Here is a 24005-nt window from a genome sequence, read left to right on the forward strand (position 1 = left end):
AGCACAGAAGTAACGAGCAACACAACTACCGTGAACCACCAGCACAGAAGTAACGAGCAACACAACTACCGTGAACCACCAGCACAGAAGTAACGAGCAACACAACTACCGTGAACCACCAGCACAGAAGTAACAAGCAACACAACTACCGTGAACCACCAGCACCGAAGTAACGAGGCAACACAACTACCGTGAACCACCGGCACAGAGGTAACGAGCACAAGCTCAGAAGTCAAGATTCATATATGTGTCAACACAGAACTAACGAACACAGTAATATATGGGACTGCACAAGGCATGTTGTCCCATGTGAGGCAGCTCTTATTTATGCTACACAACTCGTTCATTCATGTTTATATTCATTGATCCCACTTGTATTTTATTTATAAGTAATATCTTTTATAAATCAACAAATCTATTCTCAAACCTGTATTTACCCAGGCCTTTCCTGAATCTAAACGTCCAGTTTGTACCCATTGTTTCGTGCTTTACTTTGTTTTCCTATAAACTATGAGTTCCGTCCTCTCCCTTGTTCTTGCCAATCAATATACAGAGTATTTGAACCTCTTCTTCTTCCCACTGTTGATACTCGTCCTCTCCCTGGTTTGGCTATGTTGATGACAGTTTTGTTCTATGGGCTCATAACCGTCTTTTTCTAGTCTTTCCTCTCCTCTCTTAACAATCTGGCTCCTCCTATCAATTTCTAAGTATAATTGTAATCTAATTCCATTCCTCCTTTCCCAGACGTTCAAGTTCACAGCTCTGTGTCCGGTTTGTCTTTCTCTGTGTGCCGCAATTTTAAGCACAATGGTACATATATTTACTTCATTTCCTACCATCCACTTTGTCAAGAAAAGTGTTCTTGTCTCTCTTCCTCCACGTCCAACATATCAGTGACCTTCAGTTTTTTATTCTGAAATTTCTATTATTTACAAGTCTTTCTCTCGCCTTGGTTACCTTTTACATTTTATCAACTTTGCCTATTATCAAGCTAAAGGAAATTTCTTTCATCTTAAACCTGTTTCAACACTAGTAGTACAGTCCACTACGGGCTCACCATAGCCTGTGCTACTTGGAACTTTTTGTTCCGAGTAGCAAATCTTTAACAACAACAACAAACTAGTAGTACTATGTTCTGCCTTCCTTTCATATCTGAGCTAAAAAAAAATATCACTAATACCCTCCGTCCTCTTGATGTAAAGCTCACCTGTCAACAAAAATTAAGTGTTGTTAAAAGTGCTTCAGACTTTTACTGTAAAGTTATGTTGAGAAACTGAACAACACTTGGAATTTATATTAGAAACTATAATAATAATTGTTTACTGACTAAACGTTATAATAATTATTGTTTACTGACTAAACGTTATAATAATAATTGTTTACTGACTAAACGTTATAATAATAATTGTTTACTGACTAAACGTTATAATAATAATTGTTTACTGACTAAACGTTATAATAATAATTGTTTACTGACTAAACGTTATAATAATAATTGTTTACTGACTAAACGTTATAATAATAATTGTTTACTGACTAAACATTATAATAATAATTGTTTACTGACTAAACATTATAATAATAATTAAGTCAAGAAGACACTTACGTAAACTCTCTTGGTGTTGTAGACTGGCAAGACTGTTGTGAAGAGACCATCTGGTGCTGTGGTCATGTTGGTGCAGCGACCAGCTGCACACACCTCCATGGGGACACCACCTGCCGGAGTGCCGTCTGGCTTCTCAGCCCTCACCTGCAACATGTTAAAGAAGTTCTGGAGGTTTAGATATTATGCAGACAAGGAGTCACAATAACGTGGTTGAAATATGTTGACCAAACCCCCTCACTAGAAAGTGAAGGGACGACGACGTTTCGGTCCATCCTGGACCATTCTCAAGTCGATTGTGAAGAGACCATCACAATCGACTTTACATATTAATTTTATTAAGTTAACAGTATCTTAGATGCCGTCACTGGCATCTCTGATGACTAGCTTAGTCCTGGAAGACTGTAGGTTGCCAAGACAGTGTTCTGCTGTATGGCTTAACACCATATATTTTTTAAGTTTGTATTTTACACGCGATAGATTATTTGGCCTTGGAATTGTAAACAAGTTGATACTTGATGAGTCAGTAAGATCACAAAGTATCTAGGAAAATCGACACAGAACTTGAAGTAAGAGTTACCAAGTATATACAATAATTACCATCTCCTGTTGAGTTATCACAATGATCTGTATTTTAACGTAACATAATTAACAATTAACGCACGAGGTACATTTGTAAACAAGATTTCCAATAATTTTTAAAATCAGCCTGGACAATAAGGCAGGTGTGTCCCATTAGTGTACACGAGTTATGAGTGTGATCGATATGCCACCCCAGCAAACACAAATCATCTAGAAAACGTTCGTCTATCTCTTCCCATAGGCATGGGAATGATTTGCATTGAGAATGGTGCAGGAGAGTCTTTGAGAAAATTTTAATCAAAAAATCCAAACACAAAGGTTTTATAATAAATTGTTTTTCTACAACTATTTTGTTCCTAATGTATTACAAATAGTTTTTACATGTTTAAATATAAAATTTATGGTGTTTTTTTTTTTGTAAAATTCATTAATAAATTGTGAATGATATTTATTGGCTCAGTGAAACGTTCTAAAAATCGCTCTTTTTAACACAATTTGACTCCTTATGCTTTCCACTAAACACTAATATCATGTTTAAATATATAATTTATGCATTATTCCCTAAGATAATTTATATAAATTATAAAAGTTACTGGAAAGTGGTGTGAAAGAATCTGAAAACGTTTTGTTGTCTTATATTGGCGTGTTCTTATTAACTAGAGTGAGTAAGAGTGAGCGAGAGTGGGTAAGAGTGACTGAAGGTGAGTGAGAGTGTGTAAGTGTGAGTAAGAGTGAGTAAAAGTAAGAGTGACAGAGTGAGTAAGAGTGATTGAGAGGGTGACAGAGTGAGAGTAAAAGTGATTGAGAGTAAGGGTGAGTATGAGAGTAAGATTGATTGAGAGTTAGAGTGAGAGTAAGAGTGATTGAGAATGAGAGTAAGAGTGATTGAGAGTTAGTGAGAGTAAGAGTGATTGAGAGTAAGAGTGATTGAGAGTAAGAGTGATTGGGAGTAAGAGTGATTGGGAGTAAGAGTGATTGGGAGTAGGAGTAAGAGTGAGAGTAGGAGTAAGAATGAGAATATGAGTGATTGAGAGTAAGAATGAGAGTAAGAGTGATTGAGAATAAGAGTGATTGGGAGTAAGAGTGATTGGGAGTAAGAGTAAGAGTGAGTAAGAGTAAGAATGAGAGTAAGAGTGATTGAGAGTAGGATTGATTGGGAGTAAGAGTGATTGAGAGTAAGAGTGATTGAGAGTAAGAGTATGAGAGTAAGAGTGAGTATGAATGGGTAAGGGTGACTGAGAGTGAGTAAGAGTGACAGAGAGTAAGAGTGACAGAGAGTAAGAGTGACAGAGTAAGAGTGACAGAGAGTAAGAGTGACAGAGAGCAAGAGTGACAGAGTAAGAGTGGCAGAGAGTAAGAGTGACAGAGAGTAAGAGTGACAGAGAGTAAGAGTGACAGAGAGTAAGAGTGACAGAGAGTAAGAGTGAGTATGAGAGTAAGAGTGACAGAGAGTAAGAGTGAGTATGAGAGTAAGAGTGAGTATGAGAGTGAGTAAGAGTGATTGAGAGTTAGTGGGAGTAAGAGTGATTGAGAGTAAGAGTGAGAGTAAGAGTGATTGAGAGTAAGAGTGAGAGTAAGAGTGATTGAGAGTAAGAGTGATTGAGAGTAAGAGTGATTGGGAGTAAGAGTGATTGGGAGTAAGAGTGATTGGGAGTAAGAGTGATTGGGAGTAGGAGTAAGAGTGAGAGTAGGAGTAAGAGTGAGAGTAGGAGTAAGAATGAGAATATGAGTGATTGAGAGTAAGAGTGAGTAAGAGTAAGAATGAGAGTAAGAGTGATTGAGAGTAAGAGTGATTGGGAGTAAGAGTGATTGGGAGTAAGAGTGAGAGTAAGAGTAAGAATGAGAAGAGTGATTGAGAGTAAGAGTGATTGGGAGTAAGAGTAAGAATGAGAGTAAGAGTAAGAATGAGAGTAAGAGTGATTGAGAGTAGGAGTGATTGGGAGTAGGAGTGATTGGGAGTAAGAGTGATTGAGAGTAAGAGTGATTGAGAGTAAGAGTGATTGAGAGTAAGAGTATGAGAGTAAGAGTGATTGAGAGTAAGAGTATGAGAGTAAGAGTGAGTATGAATGGGTAAGGGTGACTGAGAGTTAGTAAGAGTGACAGAGAGTAAGAGTGACAGAGAGTAAGAGTGACAGAGAGTAAGAGTGACAGAGAGTAAGAAAGACAGAGAGTAAGAGTGATTGAGAGTAAGAGTATGAGAGTAAGAGTGAGTATGAATGGGTAAGGGTGACTGAGAGTTAGAAAGAGTGACATAGAGTAAGAGTGACAGAGAGTAAGAGTGACAGAGAGTAAGAGTGACAGAGAGTAAGAAAGACAGAGAGTAAGAGTGACAGAGTAAGTAAGTAAGTAATTATCAAAAGAAGGCACCAAACCGGGAAGGCTATGTAGCACCATCAAATACGCAAAATAATCAGAGGGCGCTAAATATCACCAAGGATGCCAATACGAGAACAAAAACGCATAAGGCGAACGATATCAAAAGTATCCGAGTCACCAAGAATTCTATCGAGGGACAGGTGACCGCGAGGGGCGGTCGGAAAGCAAAACATACGCTCGTCCTGGAAGTCAGGACATTCAAGAAGGACATGCACGACCGTAAGAGGGACAATGCAACTAGGACAATAAGGAGCAGGGCGGCACTCCATCAAGTGACCATGGGTTAAGCGAGTATGGCCAATACGCAACCTCGCCAGAGCTGTTTCCCACCGCCGGTTACGGTGGAAGGAGGACTGCCACGAGGAAACACAACATTTAAGAGTACGTAGCTTGTTACCAGTAACAGACAACCAAGAAGCCTGCCAACGGGTAAGGACTGAGGAATGGATAACCGGGTAAAAGTCGGAATACGGAATGCCCTTACGAGAGATGGGACAAGAGCGGACAGCTTCCTTGGCGGCAGCATCCGCACGCTCATTTAAAGACACACCAATATGGCTGGGAACCCAACAAAACTCAACCGACTTAAATTTACTATGAACGAGAAACAGCCAATGCTGGATCTCGACAACCACTGGATGAACTGGATTAAAGGACCCGAGAGCCATGAGGGCACTACGAGAGTCAACAACAACTACAAAGGAAGACTGACAACGAGAAAGTAGGAGACGAAGAGCATAGAGAATAGCATAAAGTTCCGCTGTAAAGATGCTAGTCTCCGGAGGCAAGCGACACATATAAGTGCGATCAGGAAAAACAACAGAGTAGCCAACACCGTCCGCTGACTTAGACCCATCGGTGAAGACAGAAACGGAGCGGGAGTGAGAAGAAAAGTGCTCGAGGAAAAGGCGTTTTAGAACCGTAGGAGGGGTAAAAGCTTTAGTGACACGGGTCAAGGAAGTACAAAACCGCGGAAGAGGGACCCTCCACGGGGGCAAAGAAGGAACAACACGAGGAGAAACATCAGAAATACGAACGGAAAGAGAATCCTGCAGGCGAGATAACCGGACAGAAAGAGGGAGGTGGTGAAGAGGAACAGGAACCGCAGGAGGGGTAAAAGTTAAAGCACGACAGAGGCGAGAGGAAGGATGTTGCAAGGACCGCGCAAGATAGCGAAGACAGTAGCGATCACGGCGGTCCTGGAGAGACAGGAAGCCAGTGTCAACATACAAGCTAAGGACGGGAGTCGAACGAAAGGCACCAGAACTGAGGCGCAACCCAGTATGGTGCAAAGCATCAAGACGGCGAAGAGTAGAAGGAGAAGCAGACGAGTAAGCAGGGCAACCATAATCGAGCTTAGACAGGACGAGAGAAGAATGTAAAGCAAGGAGAGTGCGCCTATCTGCCCCCCAAGAAGTATGGGACAAGACCCGAAGGAGGGTAAGGGCCTTAGAGCACTCAACACGGAGGTAAGAGATATGGGGAGACCAAGACAAACGAGTGTCAAGGAATAACCCCAAAAGCTTCGCGGAATCTTTGTATTCAAGGGATGACCATAAAGTGACAAAGAGGGACGAAGAACAACCCGTTTCCGCGTAAATGTCATGGCACAAGTCTTAGAAGTAGAGAACTTGAAGCCATGATCAGTGGCCCAAGACGACACGGCATCAATTGCAAGTTGAAGCCGGCGTTGAAGGAGAGGCGAATCATCACCCTGACAACAAAGGGTAAGATCATCGACATAGAGAGCGGAGAAGACACCAGAAGGAAGAGAGGAAAGAAGACCATTGAGGGCAACCAGAAAAAGAGTAGTGCTCAGAACACTACCCTGGGGCACACCTTCGTATTGCTGAAAAGAGGGAGAGAGAGCGGTACCAAGGCGCACCCGAAAGGAACGACGAGAGAGGAAGCTGCGGAGAAAGAGAGGGAGATGACCACGAAGGCCAAAAGAATGAAGTTGAGATAGGATATGATAACGCCAAGTGGTGTCGTAAGCCTTTTCCAGGTCAAAAAGGACGGCAACAACGGAGGACTTCGCAGCAAAAGCAGTACGAATATAGACCTCCAAGTTCACCAGGACATCTGTCGTGCTGCGGCACTTGCGGAAACCAAATTGAGAAGGGGAGAGGAGGTGATGGTGTTCCAGGAACCACATCAGACGAACGTTAACCATACGTTCAAAAAGTTTGCAGACACAACTTGTGAGAGCAATAGGGCGAAAGTCCTTAGGGGAAGTACCCAGAGACCCCGGTTTGCGAACAGGGAGGACAACGGCATCGAGCCAGTCCTCAGGGACTGACGACGACTCCCAGATCCGATTATACAGACTCAGTAAATACTGAGACGTGCTCGGAGGGAGATGGCGAAGCATCTCATAATGAATACCATCGGAGCCCGCCGCCGTAGAACCGCAGAGGGCCAGAGCAGAACGAAGTTCAGAGAGAGAGAAGGGATCATTATAGGGAAGCTGAAGATGAGTGCAGAAATCTAAAGGACGAGACTCAAGGACAGGTTTACGAAGAAGGAAAGATTGGGGAAGATGGAGACCAGAGCTAACAGAAGAATAGTGGGAACCCAGTTCGGAAGCGACCTGCAACGGGTCCGCCACAAGAGTATCATGGAGGTGAAACATCGGGAACGAACTTACCCGCTATCTTGCGGATACGCTTCCAGATCTGGGCCAGAGGGGTTTCGGACGTAAGTGTTGAGACATAAGATGCCCAACATTCACGTTTAGCCGTACGGATGGCCCTACGGGCCACCGCACTCGCTTTCCGAAAGAAAAGAAAAGAATCGGTCGTCTGCCTACGGCGGTGCCTCTTCCAGGCTGCACGCTTACAGCGGACAGCCCGAGCACAGTCCGCATTCCACCAGGGAACGCACTTCCGCGGACCCCGAGAGGAAGAGCGAGGAATAGAGCGGAGGGCAGCGTTGAAGACAGTGTCATGAAAAAGGAGGAGAGCGCGAGAGAGAGGCAGAAGGGAGAGGTCAGAGAGAGCAGCACTGAGGGTAAATAGGGTCCAGTCTGCCTTAGCAAACTGCCACCTAGGGAAAGAGAGGGAAGGGCGAAAAGAGAAAAAGGAAACAAGGATGGGGAAATGATCACTTCCATGGAGGTCATCAAGAACCTGCCACGTGAAATCTAAGTAAAGAGAAGAAGAGCAGAGAGAAAGATCAAGACAAGAAAGGGTGCGAGTCCGAGAGTCCAAATGAGTGGGCTCACCAGAATTCAGAAGAGACAGGGAAGAAGATAGGAGAAACGGCTCAAGGAGGCGACCCCGGGTATTCGTCAGAACGTCACCCCAAAGAGAATGACGACAATTGAAGTCACCCAGCAGGAGCACAGGCTCCGGCAAGGAGTCTAGGAGGTGTTTCAAATCAGGAAGAGAGAGCGGGACACTCGGGGGGAGATAAATGGAACAAACTGTGTACCATTTCCCCACAAAGATACGAGCAGCAGAACAATGGAGAGGCGAAGGAAAAAGTAAAGGAACAAAGGGAACATCCGCACGAATCAAGAGAGCAGAAGAATTAGAAGCCCCAGCAATGGCTGGGGGGGGGGGAGAGAAAGGAATAGCCACGAAAACGACCAGGACGAGCACCAAGCATTGGCTCCTGGAGACAGACACAAAGGGGCGAAAACCGCGAAATCAGAAGTTGGAGTTCGAGGAAATTGGCGTAATAACCTCGAACGTTCCATTGAAGAATGGACAACGACGGGAAGAGAAAGGACAAAAACAGAGAACAAGGAAGAAACAAAGGCGAAAGAGCGACAGAGCACGTTAAAGAATATCAGGGTCGGGATCAGGGTCAGCAAAGTCAGGGTTAGGGGGCATGGGTAAACTGAGCAAAGACGGAGGGAAGGAAACGGGAGAACAGATCAGAGGTGGGCGGGCGGGGTCCGGAGGAGGAGGAGGAAGAGGAGGAGACAACGGAGAGGAGCGGTCAAGGACAGCAGTAGGAAGAGGGGGAGTAGAAAGAGGGGAGCGCACCCCAGCAAGAGCAGCAACCGAAAGGGAAGCAGGGGCCAAAGAAACCTCCATAGCAGGAACAGGGGGTGCAACCACTGAAACGGGAGGGGAAGGAGCAACAGAGCCAGAAGTAGGAGCTAAGGAAGAAAGCGAAGCCTTCTTACCCGCCGGGGAAGAGGAAGGAGAGGAGCCAGGCTTACGCTTCTGACTTAAAGAGACAGGTGTCCCAGCAACTACGTACCGGGCAACGGATTCCAGCGTCTCAACAGGAGAAGCCGAACGAGAGCACACACGACGGCCGTTAGGAGAGCGATGGACATCCTCCTGCACCGACAGGCGGCGGGGAGAGCCGAGAGATGGAGGAAGAGGATGGGAAGGAGGATCGGAGGGGGACGAGGAAGAAGACACAGGAGACATGACAGACCGGGTGGAAAGAAGGGGAACCCCAGACAGAGGACCAGGAGGGGGACCCCTCGGGAAAGAACTCAAAGGAACAGAGGAGGGGGCAGTGGGCGTATCAGGGTCCAAGGCCCGGAAACGGTTGAGAGTCTGAGGAAGGGGGGAAGGACGAGGAGAGGAAGAGCGCAACACGCGAGCATAAGAGATGTTAGTATAAGGCGGGAGCCGGCGAACCTGGCGCCTCGCCTCAGGAAAAGACAAACGCTCCCGGTGCTTCAGGTTAAGGACGGCCGCCTCAAGCTTGTAATGGACACAGGCACGGGAGAACGTAGGATGGGCCTCACCGCAGTTGAGGCAGCGAGCTTGGGGAGAAGTGCACTCCGACTTAGAGTGACCTTCACTCCCACACAAAGGACAGAGAGAGACAGTCCCAGAGCAGCGGAGGGCACCATGCCCAAACCTCCAGCACTTATTACAAAGTCGAGGAGAAGGAATATACTCCTGGACAGAGCACCTAGCACCAGCAAGAATGACAGAGGATGGAAGGGTCCTACCATCAAAGGTGATCTTCACAACGCGAAGGGGTTGACGTCGACGACCACGAGGGGGACGAGTAAACGAGTCAACCTGGAGGACAGAATGGCCTTGGGCATCAAGGATATGCCGAATATCATCGTGGCAATCCTGCAGATTCCGAACACCGGTTGCAACATGGGGTGGGAGGAGAATAGTGCCAACACTGGAATTCATCTGAACGTTCTTGGAGACCCGAACAGGGATCTCGCCAAGGCAAGATAAGGCAGCCAAGCGGGAAGCCGCATCCTGAGAAGGAGCAGCAACGACACGTGTACCGAGACGAGTGGGGTTGAAAGTAACACACGCATCCACGGAATCTACAAGATGCCGATGGAGGGAGAAATCGTCAGGAGGCGCAGAATCAAGAGGGAGGAGATCAAAGTATTTGGCCCATGAAGCAGGACCAAACAAGGCCTGATACGCATCAGCACGGGAAGGAATCGAGCGAGTGCGGTTGGGGCGCGAACGGCGTTGAGAACCCCTAGAGAGAGAGGGGTCAAAAGGCGCAGTAGTCACAACGAAAGACTTAGCCACACCAGGGGACGAAGTGGTCACCACCGGGGGCTGGAGGCTCGACCCAACCTCAGAGGAGGGAGGGGAGCTGGGGAAGAAGTCAGGACGGTCAAAGGAGGAGCAAGGTCGGGGCCTAACGCAGCGGGAGCTACAGAGCCTGGTCTTCCAATACAGGCCGACTCGGGGGCTTGGTCGCCCACCCCACGAGCCTGAGAGGGTACAACGGAAACATTCAACGACATAGAGACGAAAAGTGACAAATTCATCCACGAATGTGCCCCCATACCCACCATGGAGCCACAATTAGAGGCAGGACACCCAACAGGAAGCTATCGCTGATCACGCCGGGGCCCCCTAGGGGTGCGTCGTGAGTATACGCCCCACAAACGCCACCTTAAGAACCGTCAGTCCGTCGAGATCGGGTTCAGCGACGAAAGGGGGATTGACAATAAAAGGTTCCCCTCGCTCGAGACGTCGGGTACTACAGTTCTACGGGTGCAAGAGTATGCCTCCTCAAGCACCCGGGCGTCAAAATAGAAGAAGTCCAAAGAAATAATCCAAAACAAGCAAAAGGTCGGCAGGAAACGACAAGCAGATAGGAGAAGAGGGGGGAGAAAAACGAAACATAAGGAAAAGGAAAAGCGATCCGGCACAATTGGAGAAGACAGCAGCAGGAGTGCAAGGCCAGAAAAGGACAGAGGACTGCCCAACGGAGCATCACACTCCGGCAGCCGTCCACCAAGCCCCCTCACGACGCCAACGGGCCGGAAGGGGAGGGGGTAAGAGTGACAGAGTAAGAGTGGCAGAGTAAGAGTGACAGAGAGTAAGAGTGACAGAGAGTAAGAGTGACAGAGAGTAAGAGTGACAGAGAGTAAGAGTGACAGAGAGTAAGAGTGAGTATGAGAGTAAGAGTGAGTATGAGAGTGAGTAAGGATGACTGAGAGTAAGAGTGAGTAATAGTGCGTAAGAGTGATTGAGAGTAAGAGTGAGTAATAGTGCGTAAGAGTGATTGAGAGTGAGAGTGATTATGAGAGAGTTAAGAGTGTGAGGTGTGAGAGGGTAACTGGCCAGGGAAGCAGGATGTGTGGTCACAGATAGGCCTAGGCCTAGGCCTCATGATCTCTAATGTTGGTTTTTATATATATGTTGGATTTTTTGTCCTGTTTCAAATTATAATTATTTAGCAGGAATGTAATAAGATATTGCACAGTATTAATGTGACAATAATATATGCATTATTTCCTTGATAATCAAACTTGTTGTTCAAAGATAATATACAATCTTTAAAGGAAACGTTTTGAGAGCGCCAGCTGCCAACACTGGGCTGGTGGTGAGAGAGACATATAGTTAGTTGTGCTCAGACCTTCAGTGGTGAAGGGTGTGTCCCAGCTGGCCGCCACCAGCCGCCACCCGCCGCCATCCGCCGCCACTACCCACCACCACCAGCCGCCACCCACCACCGCCACCACCCACCACCAGCCGCCACCACCCACCACCGCCACCACCAGCCGCCACCCGCCACCACCGGGCACCATCAGCTGCCACCGCCACCAGCCACCGCCCGCCACCAGCCGCCATCACCGCCACCACCACCACCAGCCGCCATCACCGCCACCACCAGCCACCATCAGCTGCCACCGCCACCAGCCGCCACCGCCCGCCACCAGCTGCCACCACCACCAGCCGCCACCACTGCCCGCCACCAGCCACCACCACCCGTTGCCACAGTCGCCACCGCCAGCCGCCACCCACCACCACCAGCCGCCATCACCGCCACCACCAGCCGCCATCAGCTGCCACTGCCACCAGCCGTCACCACTAGCCGCCACCACCGCCACCAGCTGCCACCGCCCGCCACCAGCCGCCACCACCAGCCGCCACCACCGCCACCACCTGCCACCAGCCGCCACCACCGCCCGCTATCAGCCGTCACCGCCCGTTGCCACAGTCGCCACCGCAAGCCGCCACCGCCAGCCGCCACCAGCCCCCACCACCGCCGATCGCCACCACCCATCACAGCCGCCGCCGCCCGCCACCGCCCACCACTACTGCCCGCCACTACCGCCCGCCACCGCCGCCACTGTCCGCCACCGCCGCGTCTGTCCGCCCGCCACCACTGTCCGCCACCGCCACCACTGTCCGCCACCGCCACCACTGTCCGCCACCACCACCACTGTCCGCCACCGCCACCACTGTCTGCCACCGCCACCACTGTCCGCCCGCCGCCGCCACTGTCCGCCCGCCGCCACTGTCCGCCACAGCCGCCACTGTCGCCACAGCCGCCACTGTCCGCCCACCGCCACTCTCCGCCACCGCCGCCACTGTCCGCCACAGCCGCCACTGTCCGCCCGCTGCCACTATCCGCCACCGCCAGCACTGTCCGCCACCGCCACCACTGTCCACCACCGCCACCACTGTCCGCCACCGCCACCACTGTCCGCCACCGCCACCACTGTCCACCACCACCGCCACTGTCCGCCACCGCCACCACTGTCCACCACCGCCACCACTGTCCGCCACCGCCACCACTGTCCGCCACCGCCACCACTGTCCGCCCGCCACCGCCACTGTCCGCCCGCCGCCACTGTCCTCATGCCGCCACTGTCCACCACCGCCGCCACTGTCCGCAACCGCCGCCAATGTCCGCCACAGCCGCCACTGTCCGCCCGCCGCCACTATCTGCCACCGCCGCCACTATCCGCCACCGCCGCCACTGTCCGCCCGCCGCCACTGTCCGCCACCGCCGCCACTGTCCGCCACCGCCGCCACTGTTCGCCACCGCCACCACTATCCGCCACCGCCGCCACTGTCCGCCCGCCGCCACTGTCCGCCACCGCCGCCACTGTCCGCCACCGCCGCCACTGTCCGCCACCGCCACCACTGTCCGCCACCGCCACCACTGTCCGCCACCGCCACCACTGTCCGCCACCGCCACCACTGTCCGCCACCGCAACCACTGTCCGCCCGCCGCCGCCACTGTCCGCCCGCCGCCACTGTCCGCACGCCGCCACTGTCTGCATGCCGCCACTGTCCGCCACCGCCGCCACTGTCCGCCACAGCCACCACTGTCCGCATGCCGCCACTGTCCACATGCCGCCACTGTCCACCACCGCCGCCACTGTCCGCATGCCGCCACTGTCCGCATGCCGCCACTGTCCACCACCGCCGCCACTGTCCACCACCGCCGCCACTGTCCGCCACAGCCGCCACTGTCCGCCACCGCCACCACTGTCCGCCACCGCCACCACTGTCCGCCACCACCACCAGTGTCCGCCACCGCCACCACTGTCCGCCACCGCCACCACTGTCCGCCACCGCCACCACTGTCCGCCCGCCGCCGCCACTGTCCACCCGCCGCCACTGTCCGCATGCCGCCACTGTCCGCATGCCGCCACTGTCCGCCACCGCCGCCACTGTCTGCCACAGCCGCCACTGTCCGCATGCCGCCACTGTCCGCATGCCGCCACTGTCCACCACCGCCGCCACTGTCCGCCACAGCCGCCACTGTCCGCCCGCCGCCACTATCCGCCACTGCCACCACTGTCCGCCCGCCGCCACTGTCCACCACCGCCGCCACTGTCCGCCCACGCCACTGTCCACCACCGCCGCCACTGTCCGCCCGCCGCCACTGTCCACCACCACCACAGCCGCCACTGTCCGCCCGCCGCCACTATCCGCCACCGCCGCCACTGTCCGCCCGCCACCACTGTCCGCCCGCCGCCACTATCCGCCACCGCCGCCACTGTCCGCCACCGCCGCCACTGTCCGCCCGCCACCACTGTCCGCCCGCGCCACTGTCCACCGCCGCCACAGCCGCCACTGTCCGCCCGCCGCCACTATCCGCCACCGCCACCACTGTCCGCCCGCCGCCACTGTCCGCCCGCGCCACTGTCCACCACTGCCGCCACTGTCCGCCCGCCGCCACTGTCCACCACCGCCACCACCGCCGCCACAGCCGCCACTGTCCGCCCGCCGCCACTATCCGCCACCGCCGCCAATGTCAACCACCGCCGCCACAGCCGCCACTGTCCGCCCGCCACCACTGTCCGCCCGCCGCCACTGTCCGCCCGCCGCTACTATCCGCCACCGCCGCCACTGTCCGCCACAGCCGCCACCACCGCCGCCACAGCCGCCACTGTCCGCCCGCCGCCACTATCCGCCACCGCCGCCAATGTCAACCACCGCCGCCACAGCCGCCACTGTCCGCCCGCCACCACTGTCCCCGCCGCCACTGTCCGCCCGCCGCTACTATCCGCCACCGCCGCCACTGTCCGCCACAGCCGCCACTGTCCACCGTACAGCCTCCCTTCTCTCCGTTAGTAAATAATTATAATTGTTAGTAAATAATAAAAGAAATATAAATTATTAATTTTTTTTACCCTTAAATTGGTTTTAATATTTAAATTGAAAATAATAATATAATATAAAATAAAATTAATAAAAATAATATAATATAAAATAATATAATTTAATTTCAAGAAATTTAACTTTAAACACAAAGAGGTGAAAAGGGTTCAGATTATAGGCTCAAACCTTTCACAAGAGATTCATATTGGTATATGAATGGATTATGAATGACTCGTGTTAGGATTGTAAAGTTGCCACAACATCTCAAATTAGTGTTAGATACGTAGGTTTTGGTTATAAGTTTTGGAAACCTATTTAAGTCCACACACTAATCCGTATCTGATACGATAAAACAAACGTTTCCAATCCTTTCAAATACTTTCCAGATATGTTGTGGCAACCTAAATTTGTTTGCTGGGACCTTACCTCAGCTGTTTCCTATCAGCTATGTTAGTAAGAGGAAGACTCTGGTTAAAGATCACATATAATTGTACACAAATATGTGATAATGTTTGTATATTTGGGCAGCAGGCGTTACTTTAAGCATATTTGGTTAAATATGACCGCAATGCTGGCGTTGTTAATCTTAAAGTGCTAGTTTTTTTATGCTTCTAACTTATTTTCTCTTCGTCAGTGCCAAGGAGAGCAATCTTAAGGAATTAATAAACAAGGAGCAATTTCGGATTAAATACACATGTGTAAGGGGATGAATTGAAGCCTTAGGTAATCTCCTTCGACGCCACTGTTGCCGCCTGCAACAGTGGCGTCAGAGGTGTATGGGGGCAATGAAACGTAGGGTAAGGAATAGGGAAATAAGGTAAGAGTAAGGGAAAAGGGGCAATCATATATTGGGTAAGGCGTTGCATAGGACTAGTACTCTCTGTGGGCGGTAAGAATCCGGTAGAGATGTGGTAGTTACCCCGTGATGTAGGTGAGTTCTGCATCTAAGTGTTGCCAGGGAAGCGAAGTAGTTATTCAATATATTTATAAGTGATTTTTTCTCTCATTTTAGTATAGCTGCCAGGATTTGTAGTCGTCTTAGGTCAGTGGTCGACTCCAGGATTTTTGTATTGTCAACTAGCAAGTTCCTAGGGAGTGTTGTGTTATGTTCACTATGAATTGAACCCGAAGTAAGTAAGTAATTATCAAAAGAAGGCACCAGACATCCCGAGAAAGTCGCAACACCTGTCCCTCACGGATCACGTACCCGGCAGCCGGGACAAGGCTCCCGCCCCTGACCGGGGGAACCACAGGGGACGCAGGCACGGCATCGTCCCCGCCACCGGGCACAGGAGCCGAGGACCCTTGGGCACATCCCTTCTCAGCACCATGACAAGATCCTGATCATCAGGGAAAACTTCGCACTGCGGGGATCCAATAGCAATAGACACAGGAGGTGTGGGCACAGGAAGCAACTCGGAGCCCCTCACAGCCCCGTCACCGACGGCGGGGGACGCCGGAGCACCATACTTCTCCACCTCCTCCCAAGGCTCACCACGATGGGGAGACACACTCTGAACCCGCTTCGATATATCGAGACAGGCCGCCGGTCGTTCGAGTTATCACTCCCATCTTCCTGCACCACAACAGAACTCTCCGGCAGGTGTGCTTGTAAAGAACGACCCCCGAGAACCACAGCTTTAACAACCGGGGCCACCGGACCACACACTGCAGGAGACAACCCCTCGCGGACAGCCAGAGCGACAGGAGACACCGTATCCTGGAACATAGTAGGCAGATGCGGCTGAGATGGGGCGGGGTGAGGCAGCTGGGGCAGGGATGGTCGTGGCGGGGCCACACTAACCTCCACGTCAACACCTACATCTGCACCAAGACGAGCAGCAGGATCGACACCGGGGCAGCAGACAGTAGGGAATCAACACACAAATCCCAGCACCCATTGACGGGTCCGAGGTCGACAACGGGGGAGAATCCTCCTCCCAGAAGAGGTTAATAGGGGTGACCCCGGTGGACCTCACACCCTGCAGCCTGGTGGCCCTGTAGGTCACACTTGAAACACATCTGGAGCTGGCCCGTATGAAACAAACAAAGAGGGAAGCGCAACAGCATGATGGAGGACAGTATATGATCCCTAAGGCGCATGGTGAGAGTGTGGGTTCACACGGGACCCGATTCTACCTCCCGGTGGGGACGGCGTTCATCCGCACATGAAGAACCCGCCAAAAACGGGCAAAGTACCGACGTAGAAGGTCCTCAGGAACTCGAAGGGTGCCCCATGCACTGCCACATACATCGTCATAGGACAGCGACCAGAGAAAGTCACTGATCCACCATTATCAAGAAGAGGGAAAGTGCCCCCATCATAGCACGTGACGAGATCACGGTAAACCACTGAGGAGCCAAACTTCACAATCGCACGTCCCCCAGCAAGCAGCTACACACCACACACAGCCTCCAAAGAAACACGTAACATGTCCAAAATCACCACTTCTACTGCTTGGTAGGAAGTATTACTGGAAAATTCCAGGCCTGACGACAGGTGGCACAGGCTTCCCCATACTGCAGGCCGACACGGCCACTTTCAAGTCACGCCAGCAGCCACACCAAGGCCCGCACATCATGCCGGGTTGTCAACAAACCCCACACCGGCCAAGTAACAACTGGATAGGCAAAGAGAAGCGTCCTGCTCGCCACACCACCCAGCGCCGGACTGACGTGCTGTCAAACTGATCTAAAACGTTGTCGTTCTGGATTAAGTGATACTGTATGTCGTGTCTATGTTCACACTACGTACTGATATTCGTCATCCCAATGTTATCCCTGTGTCAACATTTCTTAATATTCTTTTGGTACTTGATAACTGAATTATTTAATTATCTATATTTATTGTGTTTAAGTTGATGTAAGTAATATTAACAGCTATTATTTATCTATTGCTCAGTCATTTCATTAACTGGTTAGTATGAACGTGTCAGTCTATTATTCTTGCTGGCGGAGTTAATAGTTTAGGGTTATAATAGTTTTGGGTTAAAAACTGTAAATAATGACGTAAACGAATTTTTTTGTTATACACGTGTGTGATCACATTTACACACACAGGTGACACGTCCAACAGTCTAGTCGTGTCCATCTCCCAGTAGCAACAGTCTTGTCATGTCCATCTCCCAATAGCATCAGTCTTGTCGTGTCCATCTCCCAGTAGCAACAGTCTTGTCGTGTCCATCCCCCAGTTGCAACAGTCTTGTCGTGTCCATCCACCAGTAGCAACAATAGGCGGTGTTGAACGCCCAGAAGATGGAAATCAATGAACTATAAAATGTGTTGCACAGCAAGCCAAATCGACAATATTTAGTGAATAATAAAACATGAACATAACTTTGTTCTAACACATTTTTACAATTATAATTACCAACCTTGAGGGAGTAAGGAAGGTTCGGCTTCATGTAAGCGTCTTCGTAGATAGTTTTGAAGGTCACGGCGTTTCGGGTGATGGAGACTGAGGCGTCCTTTTTAATTTCCACTCCAGTACCTTCCTCAGTGACGATGGCCGAGGCCTTGAGACTGTACACGTCGCAGTCAATGATCCTCAGCTCCGATGCCTGCACCTCCACCTCCTTACACCCGGAGATCTGCAATGAGAACCTTTCTTGTATATTGTGTCGGTGTCTGGAGGAATACACCACTTATCACAGTATACCCCATTAATTTACGTAACCCATTAGTTTACATAACCCATTAGTTTATGTAATCCATTAGTTTATGTAACCCATTAGTTTATGTAACCCATTAGCTTATGTAACCCATTAGTTTACGTAACTCTTTAGTTTATGTAACCTATTAGTTTATGTAACCCATTACTTTACACAACCAATTAGTTTATATAACCCATTAGTTTACGAACCCATTAGTTTATGTAACCTATTAGTTTATGTAACCCATTAGTTTATGTAACTCATTAGTTTATATAAACCCTTAAGTTTATGTAACCCATTAGTATATGTGAACCCATTTGTTTCTGTATCCCATTAGTTTATGTATCCCATTAGTTTATGTAAACCCCATTAGTTTATGTAACCCATTAGTTTACATAAACCCATAAGTTTATGTAACCCATTAGTTTATGTGAACCCATTTGTTTCTGTAACCCATTAGTCTATGTAACCCATTAGTTTATGTAAACCTATTAGTTTATGTAACCCATTAGTTTACATAAACCCATTAGTTTATGTGAACCCATTAGTTTCTGTACCCCATTAGTTTATGTAACCCATTAGTTTATGTAACCCATTAATTTATGTAAACCCCTTAGTTTACGTAACCCATTAGTTTATATAACCATATTAGTTTATGTGAACCCATTAGATTCTGTAACACATTAGTTTATGCAACCCATTAGTTTATGTAAACCCATTAGTTTATATAACCCATTAGTTTACATAAACAAATTAGTTTACATAACCCACTAGTATATGTAACCTATTAGTTTATGTAAACTATTAGTTTATGTAACCCATTAGTTTACATAGCCCATTAGTATATGTAACCCATTAGTTTATGTAAACCATTAGTTTATGTAACACATTAGTTTACATAGCCCATTAGTCTATGAAACCCATTAGTTTATGTAACCCATTAGTTTATATAAACCCATCAGTTTATGTATCCCATTAGTTTACATAAACCATTAGTTTATGTAACCCCGTTAGTTTAGCTTATGTAACCCATTAGGTTATGTAAACCCAATAGTTTATGTAAACCCAATAGTTTATATAAACCATTAGTTTATGTAAACCATTAGTTTATTTAACCCATTAGTTTATTTAACCCATTAGTTTGTCACTCAATAGTTTATGTTACCCATTAGTTGATGTAAAATCTTCAGCTTTTTCAAAGGATTAAGAATACTTGAAGGTGACCAATTGTGTGGAAATCACAGTAACACTGAGGTACTCACCGTAACACTGAAGTACTCACCGTAACACTAGGGTGCTCACAGTAACACTGAGGTACTCACCGTAACACTGAGGTACTCACAGTAACACTGAGGTACTCACCGTAACACTGAGGTACTCACAGTAACACTGAGGTACTCACAGTAACACTGAGGTACTCACAGTAACACTGAGGTACTCACAGTAACACTGAGGTACTCACCGTAACACAGAGGTATCACAGTAACACTGAGGTACTCACAGTAACACTGAGGTACTCACCGTAACACTGAGGTACTCACCGTAACACTGGTACTCACAGTAACACTGAGGTATTCACCATAACACTGAGGTGCTCACAGTAACACTGAGGTACTCACCGTAACACTGAGGTACTCACAGTAACACTGAGGTACTCACAGTAACACTGAGGTATTCAAAGTAACACTGAGGTACTCACAGTAACACTGAGGTACTCCCAGTAACACTGAGGTACTCACAGTAACACTGAGGTACTCACAGTAACAATGAGGTACTCACCGTAATACTGAGGTATTCACAGTAACACTGAGGTGCTCACAGTAACACTGAGGTACTCACCGTAACACTGAGGTACTCACCGTAACACTGAGGTACTCACCGTAACACTGAGGTACTCACCGTAACACTGAGGTGCTCACAGTAACACTGAGGTACTCACCATAACACTGAGGTACTCACAGTAACACTGAGGTACTCACAGTAACACTGAGGTATTAAAGTAACACTGAGGTACTCACAGTAACACTGAGGTACTCCCAGTAACACTGAGGAACTCACAGTAACACTGAGGTACTCACAGTAACAATGACGTACTCACAGTAACACTGAAGTACTCACAGTAACACTGAGGTACTCACAGTAACACTGAGGTACTCACCGTAACACTGAGGTACTCACCGTAACACTGAGGTACTCACGGTAACATTGAGGTACTCACAGTAACACTGAGGTACTCACAGTAACACTGAGGTACTCACAGTAACACTGAGGTACTCACGGTAACACTGAGCTACTCACAGTAACACTGAGGTACTCACGGTAACACTGAGGTACTCACAGTAACATTGAGGTACTCACAATAACACTGAAGTACTCACAGTAACACTGAGGTACTCACAGTAACACTGAGGTACTCACCGTAACACTGAGGTACTCACGTAACACTGAGGTACTCACGGTAACACTGAGGTACTCACAGTAACACCGAGGTACTCACGATAACACTGAGGTGCTCACAGTAACACTGAGGTACTCACAGTAACACTGAGGTACTCACCGTAACACTGAGGTACTCACAGTAACACTGAGGTACTCACAGTTCATGAAGTTCAACCCGAGTAAATGCAAAGTAATGAAACTAGGTGGTGGAAATAGGAGGCCAAACACAGGATACAGAATAGGAGATGAAGTACTTAATGAAACGATCAGAGAGAAAGATCTAGGAGTTGATATCACACCAAACCTGTCTCCTGAAGCCCACATAAAAAGAATAACGTCTGCGGCATATGCGAGGCTGGCTAACATCAGAACAGCGTTCAGGAACCTGTGTAAGGAATCATTCAGAATCTTGTACACCACATATGTAAGACCAATCCTGGAGTATGCGGCCCCAGCATGGAGCCCGTACCTTGTCAAGCACAAGACGAAGCTGGAAAAAGTCCAAAGGTATGCCACTAGACTAGTCCCAGAACTAAGAGGCATGAGTTACGAGGGAAGGCTGCGGAAAATGCACCTTACGACACTGGAAGACAGAAGAGTAAGAGGAGACATAATCATAACCTACAAAATCCTCAGAGGAATCGACCGGGTAAACAAGGATAAACTATTCAACACTGGTGGGACGCGAGCAAGGGGACACAGGTGGAAACTGAGTACCCACATGAGCCACAGAGACGTTAGAAGGAACTTTTTCAGTGTCAGAGTAGTTAACGGATTGAATGCATTAGGCAGTGATATGGTGGAGGCTGACTCCATACACAATTTTAAATGTAGATATGATTCCTGAGCCCAGTAGGCTCAGGAATCTGTACACCAGTTGATTGACAGTTGAGAGGCGGGACCAAAGAGCCAAAGCTCAACCCCCGCAAGCCCAAATAGGTGAGTACAAATAGGTGAGTACAGTAACACTGAGGTACTCACAGTAACACTGAGGTACTAACAGTAACACTGAGGTACTCACAGTAACACCGAGGTACTCACCGTAACACTGAGGTACTCACCGTAACACTGAGGTACTCACGGTAACACTGAGGTACTCACAGTAACACCGAGGTACTCACGATAACACTGAGGTACTCACAGTAACACTGAGGTACTCACAGTAACACTGAGGTACTCACAGTAACACTGAGGTACTCACCGTAACACTGAGGTACTCACCGTAACACTGAGGTACTCACGGTAACACTGGGGTACCACAGTAACACTGAGGTATTCACGGTAACACTGAGGTACTCACAGTAACACTGAGGTACTCACAGTAACACTGAGGTACTCACAGTAACACTGAGGTACTCACCGTAACACTGAGGTACTCACCGTAACACTGAGGTACTCACAGTAACACTGAGGTACTCACGGTAACACTGAGGTACTCACAGTAACACTGAGGTACTCACGGTAACACTGAGATACTCACAGTAACACTGAGGTACTCACAGTAACACTGAGGTACTCACGGTAGTAGTGGGGATGGCAACACACAGAACATTTTTTTTTCTGGGGGAAAAAATGTTCTGTGTGAGCCATGGTTTTCAGGTCCAAAGTCACGCATGTGGTAGGGGAAAAAATGATCTGTGTGAGCCAGGGTTTTCAGGTCCAAGGGAAAAAATGACGAGTGTGAGCCATGGTTTTCAGGTCCAAAATCTCGCGTGTGAGCCATGGTTTTCAGGTTCCAATATCCCGCGTGTGAGCCAGGGTTTTTCAGGTAAATTTTGTCAGACACAGATTTTAGAAGTTGTTAAAGTTCTTATGATGAAAATAATTTCCGAGACTTAGAAGTTTGTTAAAGTTCTTATGGGAGAAATTCAAATTCGTGTTTATGAGCCAGGGTTTTCAGGTAAATTTTGTCAGTCACAGATTTTAGTAGTTGTTAAAAGTTTATATAATGAAAATAATGTCATACGAGTTTGTTAAAGTTCTTATGATGAAAATAATGTCATACGATTATGTCCCTCCCCCCCTTACCTCACAATCTGTGGCCCGCCTGTGTTTACTTTAGACCGTCAGCCAGACGCCGCATGTAGGTTACCTCTTATCTTATCTTATCTTCTCCATAATATCTGGACCATCCCTCTCTCTCTCTCTCTCTTTCTCTCTCTCTCTCTCTCTCTCTCTCTCTCTTCTCTCTCTCTCTCTCTCTCTCTTCCTATTTCCTTACAGTTATTTTCAGAGTTTCAAATAATCATAGAAGTTTATTTATATGTTTATGACCGAATTTGTAAAAAAGACCATTTTCAGAAAATATTGTCTTAGATGTTTTGTTAAGGAAAACAGACAACTTAGCCATAACATTTAGTTTTATATCCATTTACGGCTATTTCACCTGTAAAGACCAAAATTGAACAGAGCCCAGTTATAGACAGAATTTCGTCAGAGACCATTTTATACCTAAAAATGAACAGAGTCCACTTTGTGAGCAAAATTAGTCAGAGACAGTTTTAAGCTCAAATTTCATCAGAGTCCAATTATCAACAGAAATTCGCCAGAGTCTACTTTGAGAGCAACATTCATCAGAGTCCAGTTCTTGATCGAAATTAATCAGAGTCCAATTGAAGACCCAAATTTGACATAGACCACATTTTCGCTACTAGCAGTCCAATCCCCCTGAAATTTTAAACAATCATATTTGAGTCGTAGTAAATAAGATCAAGTCAGTTACTGAGCTCCAGCTCTCGTCCCCCACCCTACTCCACCCTCAAGTCTTTGTTAATATCCTATCAATTCCCCTGAAATTTTTACCCTCTGTATTTCAGACATAGTAAATATGATGTAAACAATTATAAAACTAGCTCTTGTCCTCCGTCCAAGTTCACTCCTGTAAATTCATTACTATCAGTCCAAATCCCCCTGAGATTTAAAAACCCAACTATATTTTCAGACATAGTAAATAAAATCCAGTTCAGATATCAAGTTTCAACTCGTGTCCCCCAGCTTAGTTCATTTTGTTCAAGTTCTTTATTTTCCAACTAAATCACCCTGAGATTTAAGATCACCTTATTTCTAACGTAGTAAAATTAATCTGGACATTAACCAAGCTCCATTTCCTCTGTCTTAGATCATCGAACATAAATATATCCGATCAAGTCCCTCTCCAGCCTAACACTTTATCAGAGTAGTCACAAAACCCCAAACTGTGTAATTATCTTTCTTCCCCAACGTATCCAAACCTTCAATAATCATCATACTGTATTTGCATATTTTCTCTATATTCAGCTGTGTTCTTCACATTTTTTCCATGTTTTCTGTGTTCATTCCATGTTCTACAAATGTTCACAGCATGCTCAGTTCAAATTTTTTTCTACCATTTTCCCCGTATGTTCACTATGTTCTTTGTCATGTTTTCATGTACATCATATGTTCTCTGTATAACTTTTATACTCAATATTCATGTTCTCAATGTTCTTAGCTTGTTCTTCACATGTTCAGTGTTCATTCTTGTATTACCTATGTTCCTTATCATGTCTTCATATTCTCTATAAGTTT

The 24005-nt window shown here is 48.0% G+C and overlaps 1 protein-coding gene and 1 pseudogene across 1 annotated transcript in view; both read right to left on the reverse strand.

The window, feature by feature from the left end:
* The window catches only part of LOC138357662 (murinoglobulin-1-like), a 202572-nt pseudogene that overhangs the window by 90730 nt on the left and 87837 nt on the right, over positions 1-24005 (reverse strand).
* Positions 1-24005, reverse strand: part of LOC138357615 (murinoglobulin-2-like) — a 28829-nt gene that overhangs the window by 3294 nt on the left and 1530 nt on the right. Inside the window, exons 2-3 of the mRNA XM_069314611.1 lie at positions 17742-17957; positions 1607-1750 (exon numbers count right to left, since the gene is read on the reverse strand). Coding sequence (XP_069170712.1) covers positions 1607-1750; positions 17742-17957 — 360 coding nt within the window. The remainder of the gene's footprint in view (positions 1-1606; positions 1751-17741; positions 17958-24005) is intronic.

This window comes from Procambarus clarkii, chromosome 79 (genome assembly GCF_040958095.1).
Source record: "Procambarus clarkii isolate CNS0578487 chromosome 79, FALCON_Pclarkii_2.0, whole genome shotgun sequence".
NCBI lineage: Eukaryota > Metazoa > Arthropoda > Malacostraca > Decapoda > Cambaridae > Procambarus > Procambarus clarkii.